Source organism: Glandiceps talaboti, chromosome 17 (genome assembly GCF_964340395.1).
Source record: "Glandiceps talaboti chromosome 17, keGlaTala1.1, whole genome shotgun sequence".
NCBI lineage: Eukaryota > Metazoa > Hemichordata > Enteropneusta > Spengelidae > Glandiceps > Glandiceps talaboti.
Genome location: NC_135565.1, coordinates 21,069,741 through 21,080,630, shown reverse-complemented (window position 1 = coordinate 21,080,630; position 10,890 = coordinate 21,069,741). Strand labels below are relative to the sequence as shown.

Sequence of the window (10,890 nt, the reverse complement as noted above, 5' to 3'; positions counted from 1 at the left end):
ATGACTACAAACTCATCCACAGACCCTCCAGCTGTTCTCATCGTAAGTGACAGGTTTGGATTACCTTTTCAAAGAGGCACTCCTACCGCAGTTCGACTACTAGCATCCATCTTTCAAGCAATAGGGTTTTCAGTTTATTGCACGGTTTTGAAGGTGACTGAACAGGAACGTAAAGAAGCAGAGCAGAGTCATGTTGAACTGATTTGTCCTAACCCAAGAGATGTACTAAAACGTAGGGAACCAAACCATGATTGGTTTTACTCATGTAACATTTATTTTCCGGACATTGAAAAACTGAAAAACGTGAAAATAATGACAGGGATTGCTATAGTAACATCTGATGCAACCTTGACAACGAAAGATCAGCTCCTGTCTATGGCAAAATATTACATCGCACACCTGTGGCCCTCAGATGTCTCCCCTCCCAGTATTGCAGGTTGGAATAAAGAGGAGTTCTTAGCACGTGCTGAAAGTTTGGAGAAAGAAAGTAAATCGGCCACTGCGATCATTTCTCTCGATGACCAGACCTTTAATGACATTCGACACAGGTTTCAGGAATTTGCAGACAAACATTTCCAAGTTTACCCAACTGCTAATAAAAAATATTTGAGTTTGAGTCAACCAGCAGAACCTCAAACGTCCCAAAGGCCTCGCATCCTGTCCTTCCTTGAGGAATGTGATCTAGTACATATGGACAGTCACAAACTTTTGGCACAGGCCATCAATAAAGTTGCCGAAAAGTATTGTAATGGAAGTGAGCAACCACCGAAGTGGAGAATCCTGGGTCTCCCAGAAGCTGACGAAAGCCGAATCCAGACGACGCTTCAACCACACACACTGCTAGATATCATTCCATCGTCGATGCCAACCTTGCAATACATGGAAAGAGAACTGTGTTACTCTCATGTCCTGCTGATCCCACCAATTCCGGGAATGAATTCCCATCAATTAATGTTATCAGCTATGTCACTTGGAATACCTTTGTTGGTATCTAAGTATTCCCCCTGTCATGATTTAATCAAGGAACATTTCCCACTACAAATTGACAACATGGTGGTTGACATGAAAAATGCTGAAAAGTTCGCAGATAAGATCGTTTCCATTCTTCGCGATCCTGCAGTTTATTGGAAGTCAGCTCGGCAAGTGAAAGAGAAGTTGAGGACTACTATAAATCCCGTCGTTGAACAGAGAAATCTTCCGTTTATTGCAAAGATTCAGGAAGACATGAAAACCTCTGAAGATTTGAGCTTAGATCCAGGTAAGAAATGCAGAAAACTTCTATAATAAAATTGCGTGATAAATTATTATTATTATTAAACTTTATTTCGGGAAAGAAAAAGAACGCAAACACGCTCAAAAACATCCCATAGATAAAAACTATACTTAAAAAAACCGGCAATTTAAAACAAGTAAGACTTTAAAAAGACAATCTGACAAATACACACATGGACAAATAAAAGCATTTAAAAATACAACAAATCTCTATACAGTTTATGAATCCCCGAATAGAGGATTGTATCGGAATTTAGCACTGCTGCAATTAAACTATTTTGACTGTTTTCGATACGTTTAAAAAAGTTGTACATCAATTTACGTCTTAGAGCCGCAAAAGTGGGGACTGTGTGCTGCACAAACATACAACTGGCACTGCAGTCACGTGAGTAACCCATCAGAATGCGAAACGCATTGTTATAACCAACTCTAAGGTTGTTAATGCATTTCTTGTTGTACAATGACCACAGCTGTGAGCAGTACATATTCGAACAAAAAGTTCTAAATAATGTAGCCTTAACCTCAATTGTACAGTGTGGAAATTTACGGAGTAACATGTTGGCTTGGCTGTAAAAACATTTCATTTGGCGCTTGATTGCACTATCATCATGCATAGAGTCTTTTAAAGTATAACCCAAGTAAGAATGTTCATGAACAATACTAAGTGGTTTATCTCCAACACGGACTGAAGGTAAACATTCAACTCTAATTAAACATTTACGAGGCATAAAATAAATACATTTCGACTTCTTTGGGTGGAAAATAATGTCATGGTCAACACCATACATTTCACAGATAGATACAAGAGAGCGTAGACCTGCAATTGATGGACATATAAGAGCTAAGTCATCAGCATACATAAGATGGTTTATCATTCGGCCACCAATATTGCAGCCCTTATAACATGACTTCAGCTGACTACTAAGATCATCCATATAAACGTTAAACAGGTAAGGGGAAAGAATGCTACCTTGCCGAACGCCATTCCCAACAGAAAACAGTGACGACCTAGCCCCACCCCATTGCGTGAAGAAACGTTGCGTGCGATACCAGACCAATAATATACGAACAACATATTTTGGAATGCCCCGGTGAATGAGTTTCTTAAAAAGTAACCAATGATTAACTCGGTCGAAAGCTTTCGTTGCATCTAAGAAGCAAACATAAACAGGACTATTGTAATTATGATAGTAATTAATCGTTTCCTTAAGCAAGTAAATGCAGAGATCAGTGGAATGACCTTGTTTGAAACCAAACTGATAATCTTCGGTCGTGAGATTTGCTTTACAACGATCAAGAATGATAGATTCCAGGATTTTTGAAGCGGCAGTAGAGATGGCGATAGGTCTATAGTTGTCTTTGCTAGTCAGATCACCCGTTTTGTCCTTAACAAGTGGTACGATTATGGTCGTCATGAAGCTATAGGCAGATATCCATGCGACAGCATAGAGGAAAGAACAAGAGCTAACATAATGTGAAGTCTGTGGCTAGCATATTTAAAATGTTCACAAGAGAGGTCGTCAGCACCAGCAGCTTTACCATTTGGAAGACTGTTAATCGAGTGAGAAACCTCAGCACTGCTGATAGAAAAATTAATATCTGAGTTGTCAGGTGAATGCACCCAAGATTTAACCGAGTCCTCGTGATCATTGCTGTTCACGGAAGAGAGTAACGATGCATAGTGGTCTTTCCACATATTAGCAATGTTTTCCTGTCCTGAACAACTTCCGACTGTTGATGCGAGGGGAGGAGTGCAGTTGACGGAGCGAACCTGAGTCCAGAAGCGGTTATAGTCATTTTTACTCAGGGACGTTGCAAGACTGTTTGCACGTGCCACTTTCTCATTACGTCTACATATACGAAATGCATGCTTAAAATTGGCACGAGCCTTGCTCATAATGCTATAAATTGGACCAGTTCTTGGTTTTCCATTACCCACCCATAACTTAAAGGCATTTCTTGAGTTGTCATGCGCTTCCTTCACGTAATCATTCCAGCCAGGAACCGATGGTACATAGTTGCCATTTCTATTGTTAAAACATGCCGTTGATGCATTTGATAAAGCTTGGGTAATGTCACGATAGAACAGATTGATACTATCCTTGTGATGACAAGAATCACAATGAGAATTACGGCACAACAAAGCATGAGATGGAATGGTAATCCGTGGAAGAAATTTGTCCGAAACAGAGTTAAACTTCCGTATATGATTGTCTTTGACTTTATTCCATTGTATTCGATTACCAGCCGGTTTATTATTGGTATTAATATTTGTGACCCCTATGTTACTATCTAGAGATGGGAGATTATCAATAGCAACAGTGACTGACAAAGGAAGATGATCTGAGGCAAGGTAATCCAAAAGAACTGCAATCGATTGTATGGAAGCATGAGCAGAAGTGGTTGACACACAGTGATCTAACCACGACGTTGAGTTATGAGCATCACTGACGTACGTAAATTGATTGTTCAGAATAGTACAGTCAGAGAGAATAAATTTATGGTCTGTGCAAAAGGAATTTAATTCTCTACCAAAAGGTTTGTTGGGATCTGCATTCCAATCTCCAATTACAAATACACTGACACTCACTAGACTCAATAATATTGTTGATCTTAGACAAGTAGTTTACATATGTATGGAAATTGTCTTCACAATCGGTGGGCATGTAAACGCAAAGTATGAGGCAGTTTTTATTATCGTAACGAAGTTGCAATCCTATCAATCTATCGTCGTCATAAAAACATAGTTTGGGATGAGCAATTTGCGCCAGAGATTTTCTCCACAGAATTCCCACTCCACCATACGGCCTACCAATTCTTATGCCAACATCGTCTTTTAAAGCCGTCGTACCAGAGGCATAAAATTGTTCATTGATCTTGGACAGTAGAGGGAGTTCACTCTTAGATAACCAGTGTTCTTGTACAAGGATAATATCATGATTATCACAGAGGCTATTCACTGCTGTAGCAGCCGACTTAATACCGCGACAATTATAAGAAGCAATGCGGACTGCCATCTAACTAGATTTTGTTTGATAATATTTTCTCACGAGAGCACCAGTAGGCCAAACAGAAGCATCTAATAGTTTAGTGAACTGATCATGTGGTACTTCTACAACAAAGGAGGCATAGGTATCATATTTAGTATTCAACCTTTCACATTTGGATTCAATATTAGTTTTATTTCTGACATACTTTGCAACAGCTTGATTAGACGTGGTAGGGAGCAGTCTGCTTACAAACAAGCGTGCAGGGGGGCGTGAATTTACAACCTTCAAGCAACCATTGGTAGTCGAATCAGTTCCAATCAAAGGCTTTGTTGATTGTTTGGTTCTACGATGTCGTTTGGTTACCGTTGTGAAGCTGCCGTCAATGCTGGTAGTTGAAGAAAGCGGTTGTCGAAACTGAATACCTTGTCCAATACCAACCACTGATTGGATATTTGCATCTGCAGCGACGATGTTAGCATATGATGGAACATTCTGTACAGGTGGATGTTGTTGACTTGCTTCCTTTGTCACTGCATCGTTTGCATGTGTAAAGAAAACAATCGAATTGTCTACTGACACCTTTTTAGTCGTTGTGTCACCTTGCATAGGTATGTCGCGAACCCCTGTTAATCGAACATTAGTAGAGCTCTTACTTGATACCTTAAGCTCATGCACCTCGGATCGCAGACTGTTAATTTCATCATATAGTTTCTCATTGTTATCAAGATACATCATTTCCTTCATTGACGTCATATCTTGACGCAGAGAACGAAGCTCCTTTAACATTGTAGAAATATCAACATGAGCCACATCTACAGGGGGGAGTTTTGAAAGGTTTTTAGCTACAAAACATGGCATATTGTCAGGATCAGTCTCGTGAATCAAGTTAATGATGTCTTGAATATTGTTAGTTTTCTTGTGTTGACCTTGACGTTTTTTGTAGCGCCCAGATTTCCCGTCATCTACAAAATCGAATAACATTTTCTTTGCTTTCTCAATTTCACCATCATTGTAATATTCGACACAAAGTTTTATAATAATATCATTTGGTAGAATGGCAAGCTTATCAGTGATATAACATAAAAGTTCGTTGATCACCACTCCACATTGAGTCTCAGGTGAAGATTCAGTGACACTACGAGCATGATCAATAGTGGTACTGGATGAAGAACTTACATGTGCTTGGCGTTTTCCAAATCGTTTTTTCTCACATGGAGGGCAGAGAACCAAGTCTCCCTGGCAAAGTTTCGCGAGGTTAGAGATTTCTTTGCAGTCGTTACAGCCCAGCATATCTCATCAATTATGCAGCCTGGTAACACCTGGCGAGTTTACTAGTGTAAGGTGTATTCACGTCCTTCGTGTTGGAGAGCATGGACAAATATACTCGAAAGTCGACTTTGCACCACAGCTATTCGAATTCTGGTCATTCACCCACCGTCTCTAGTCCTTTAGAAGAAAGTTCACCTCAAATAAATTCACTAAATGCAGCTTGGTAGGCTCAGAAACAATGAAAACCTTCAAGCATGACTACTTGATACCCAAATTAAACTAAAAAAAATTAACAAGATTTATGCATATAGCCATTTTAGGAATGGGGAATTCGTACGTACATTCATACATACATACATCCATCCCATAGAAACCAATCGAATCCTATAGGTGAGTTGGTCTATAGACATTCATGCCTGTAGAAACCTATAGAATCCTATATGCGAATTGGCCTATAAACATTCATGCCAATAGAAACCTATAGAATCCTATAGGCGAGTTGGCCTACAGACATTCATGCCAATAGAAACCTATATAATTTGTATTCTATAACAGATTTCGAAAGATGGTGCCAAAGCCATGGTCTGGAGAAAGACACAATGAAAAAGTTTCACAGAGAGCATATAACAAATACAGACATCCTTAAGGCATTGGATGAAGAGGACATAAATATGTTGGGGCTACCTATAGGACAACGTGGTTTATTACGACAGGTGTGGAGACAGCTATCAAAACCAGGCAAAGCAACTACTTCATCTGATGCAGAAAAGCTGAAAGCTGAAAAACATGAGCAAAAAACAGATACAGAGGTTAAATATGAAGGTACGCTTTACAGCGTTTGCTGATACTTTGCTTATACTAGGAATGTACCAGCCAAGTGACGTAATATACATACTGATAACTGGAAGTATTTTACATTTGTTTAATTCCATAAAAAATGCTGTTTGAGCTTCTATTTCAATATATAAACATTTCTTTCTAAAAGAACCTTTTACTTGAAGATCTGTGCATCAATAATTTGCATTTAAATCATTGAAATTTAAATATTCTGGTTTTGTAGACAAACTATCAGATGAAGATATTGGTCAAGATCAAAGTGTCCATCAAGGAAAAGATGATAAACTCGGTAAGGCTATTAAAGTAAAATTAATACAATTTTTAATAGGTTAATAAAAGGTTAATGTTGGTTTATTTATGAATATGAATTATGGCTATGATGTTGGTTTTGTTATTAAAAAGTTGATAATTTCAGCTGCACATGAAACAATGTAAAGGGTAGTGGATAGAATTATTTTTTCCCAAACAAAAAATTGAAAATTGTTGCCTGAAACTGTCAAACACACTCTTCAGTTTTTGTCAACAGAGAAACTACTACTGCAAACCTAGGTATTTTTGATAGAAAACTTTGGGTTTAGTTTTCCGCTATTTCTCAATAACTATTTTTTTACTGATTACCAGACTGGTACATTGTTTTTGTACAAGAAGGCATTTTAGTCACTACTTATTTTTGCGTTTTTGTTTTCTAGGGAATAAGTTAAAATGTCTTTATCCAAAATGTCCATGCTTACAGTAATAAGAACAGGCGACACGTGAGTCTAATAGGGGCTAGAGGTGGGCCATAGGTAGCTGGAAGCCATCTGTCTCTGTTCAATGATGATTTATCAAATGCCTGAATGTAAGCGGTTCCTGCACTCCCCGTTTAAATTTTAAAGGATAGAAAAGGTAGATTCTAATATGCCAAAATTGTATCAACATATGTCACACAGTTCAATATACAAAGTGTGATCACAGTGTTTCGAATATCATTTTGTTTTTGCAAATGACTCTAATTTGTTGCTTTTCTTTTTATTTCTAGTGCAAGAAGAAGACAGCAAAACTCATCCCATAACTGATGATGAAAGTGTCCTTGGAACTGGACAAAGTAAATATGACACATCTCATTATTGAAGTATCATTACATTTGAGACATTTATATTAATAATTTCATAATTAGAAACTGCTTCTAGAAAAATGTTTCTTTTTAACAAACAGTTGCTGATTCTCCAGAAGCCAGTGAAAGAATTGACAGTGACAACCCCATCAGATCTAGAGATGATGATAGCAGATGTGGTGAACAAGGTAATTCCAGAAATACAATACTTCTGAATTTAGTATTTATTCTATTGTTAATAATACCGTGTTTGAAGATGTTGCAGATTGTTCACTGTTTAATTGATATGAAACGAATGTTTCATTAGTGTATCTACCAAATATGGATCACACATAGTAATCCTACATATGTCTGATACATGTAATACGTTTTCCATTATTTCCCCACATGTACGAAGTAGACAACACGCAGCTACGTATGGGGAGTGAAGATAGCGATAACCTGAGTAGTCACCATGCAGAAAGTCGAAAACCAGGTATAAATGAGATAATTTAATAGTACTTATACTACTTCCTTGACAGTCTCTCTCTCTCTCTCTCTCTCTCTCTCTCTCTCTCTCTCTCTCTCTCTCTCTCTCTCTCTCTCTCTCTCTCTCTCTCTCTCTCTAGCAGTGCATCATCTCTAGTCAGGCAAATGTTTGTGGTATACCCATGAAAATTACATCTTAAGACAATTTTTTACAATATCGATTTACAAATTTATATTTTAGAGTAACAAAAGATATGATCAAAATAACTTCATACTCCAAAGGAAAAGTTCAGCTAGACTTATTTCTACCTTTAGTTCAGTTGTATTGATTATTGGTCTCAGTTTATAAGTAACCACAATCTCTGTATTTTGAAAGATCATGTCATTTCACCCTTGCCGTAAATTCTCAAAATAACAACACTAAGTGTAGTAGGTCAGTATGATTTCAAATTTGAATATGTTATATACGTTACTAAGTGCTATTTTATCACCCCAAATCATACTGAATGACAGTAATGAGTAAGCCTAATCATTACAAGACTTAGTGTACGATGCAGAAATAAATCTGTCTGGACATATCTTCTAAAATTATCACTATCACTAAAATTAAATCATCTTTCTTTTATGTACATAGGACATATGAGCCTACATCTAAACACCGTAGGTGGTATTCCTATGGCAGGTGTACCAATTGGAGATGTTGAACGAGACTACTATCACCTACCAGAAGTTCTGGAGGAGACACCCAAGAATATCAACAACATGCATTCTGGTCTCCACGTAGAAGCTGCTGAAGGTAACAGTGTCAGGTACACAATAGCATGTGAGACGATAGATGCCTTGGAATATCTATGGAAGGAATATGAAGCCCTGAATGTCAACAAACTGGTAACATCTACAACCATCACAGATAAAACACTGAAAGAGATTGGTGCCTTGTACTTATCCATACAGACTACATTGGACATAGAGGAATATGAACAGTGCAGGAGAGAACTACATGGAAAGGGTAAATAACGTTGTTTTAATATTGAATTCGAAATGATTAACTGCTATATCACTGTTGTCACAAAAAGGTTATTGGCATTGTCATCATGGATTAGATTAATAATAATAATAATAATGATATGTATTTCTTATAGAGCACATTACATTAAAACAATCTCAATGCGCTGAACAAAAGTATACAATTATTTTAAAAAGTACATATACACAAGTATAAACATGATATGAAACAGGATAAAAATACAAAGACACCGGAATGACAATTAAAAGACTGAAATGTAAAAAAGTTAAAAGTTAATAATAATGAGATCTAAAAAGATGACATTTCAAGGCAGATTTAAAACTGTTCAAAGTATGAGAAGAACGAAGACATGATGGCAGGGCATTCCAAAGGCGTGGGCCGCAAATAGAGAAGGCCCGATCACCATAGTATGCAGTGTTCCCTATTTGTTGAAGTGGGAGACCATATAATAAACTGTTGCAATAATCTAAACGTGATGTAATAAAATCATGAACTAGTTTAGATAGATTAGATTAGATTATACTTTATTAATCCCCTTTGGTAGAAACATTGACCCATAGTGATCTTAATTTGCATACACTGGCCAATATTCGTTTTCTATTTTACTGATAACACTTAGGTTTTAACATGAGTTCTAAGGTCATCTTCCCCTGAAGAATACCTGAGGAGTTGGGTTGAAATCTAGGATTTTATTTTTCAAGTATTTGGAGCAGTACTAAGTCTTAATTTATTGTAACACTAAATATGATTTTTGTTTTGTAGATGACATGACAGTATCAAGTCAACAAGAAGCGGCTGATGGTGACGGTGAAAGAGAAACCAAACTAAAAAGTCAAAACAGAGAGCTAAGAACAGAGACATATGAACTTAAAACCACCATTACAAGTTTACAGGGACAGATAAAAGAATGCAATGATAGAATCCAAGTTCTAAATAAAACTGTCAAAGAAAACGAAAAAATGAAAGTAGATGTTGCTGTGCTGCAAGCAACTGTTAAAGAGAGAGATATCCAAATAGAAATACTTAAAGAGAATTTAGGTGAAAGTGAAAAAGAGAAGGCAGTTCTTTTAGACAAAATAATTCACTTAAGTAAGGAAAATAATGAGTTGAGGGAATCTACAGGGAAGGAAAGGGAAACATCTCTTTCAGAGGAAAACCGACAACTAAAAGAAGAAGTCACCAATCTGAAGAAAGAAGTTGAGGATCTGCAAAAGAAGAATATTGCTAAACTGAAGGAGATTAGTAGACTTGAATTTGAGATATTGAAGATAAAAGGCGAAGTTAAAGGTTAGTAGTAAGCATAGATTATTAGATTTAAACTTGGATTTGTCACTGTCACTGTCACTGTTTGTACTAGAAGTGTATTCAACAGCTGTGTTTGTACTAGATGTGTACACAACAGATGTGTGTTTGTACTAAATATGTACACAACAGTTGTGTGTTTGTACTAGATGTGTACACAACAGATGTGTGTGTTTGTACTAGATGTGTACACAACAGTTGTGTGTGTGTTTGTACTAAATATGTACACAACAGTTGTGTGTTTGTACTAGATGTGTACACAACAGATGTGTGTGTTTGTACTAGATGTGTACACAACAGGTGTGTGTGTTTGTACTAAATATGTACACAACAGTTGTGTGTTTGTACTAGATGTATACACAACAGTTGTGTGTTTGTACGAAATATGTACACAACAGTTGTGTGTTTGTACTAGATGTGTACACAATAGTTGTGTGTTTGTACTAGATGTGTACACAATAGTTGTGTGTTTGTACTAGATGTGTACACAACAGTTGTGTGTTTGTACTAGATGTGTACACAACAGTTGTGTGTTTGTACTAAATGTGTACACAACAGTTGTGTGTTTGTACTAGATGTGTACACAACAGTTGTGTGTTTGTACTAGTTGTATACACAACAGTTGTGTGTTT

General features: G+C 37.0%; 2 protein-coding genes across 2 annotated transcripts in view; both read left to right on the top strand.

Annotated features, from left to right (window-relative positions):
• LOC144448188 (uncharacterized) lies at window positions 1-10,248 on the top strand. Its single transcript, XM_078138342.1, has 8 exons — window positions 1-1,258; window positions 6,087-6,353; window positions 6,592-6,657; window positions 7,387-7,452; window positions 7,563-7,649; window positions 7,862-7,936; window positions 8,564-8,938; window positions 9,719-10,248. Exons 1-8 carry the CDS (start codon window positions 1-3, stop codon window positions 10,246-10,248), a joined length of 2,724 nt encoding a protein of 907 aa, XP_077994468.1.
• LOC144448598 (uncharacterized) overlaps window positions 10,019-10,890 on the top strand; it is a 55,863-nt gene continuing 54,991 nt past the window's right edge. Inside the window, exon 1 of the mRNA XM_078138873.1 lies at window positions 10,019-10,243. The gene's annotated coding sequence lies outside the window, so the exon portion shown is untranslated. The remainder of the gene's footprint in view (window positions 10,244-10,890) is intronic.

What these genes read in the sequence shown, in the direction of transcription:
- LOC144448188 (XM_078138342.1), top strand. Translation starts at nt 1, where the DNA reads ATGACTACAAACTCATCCACAGACCCTCCAGCTGTTCTCATCGTAAGT. An exon ending in AGATTTGAGCTTAGATCCAG is followed by an intron (nt 1,259 to 6,086) that starts GTAAGAAATGCA and finishes ATTCTATAACAG; the next exon opens with ATTTCGAAAGATGGTGCCAA. An exon ending in TGTCCTTGGAACTGGACAAA is followed by an intron (nt 7,453 to 7,562) that starts GTAAATATGACA and finishes TTTAACAAACAG; the next exon opens with TTGCTGATTCTCCAGAAGCC.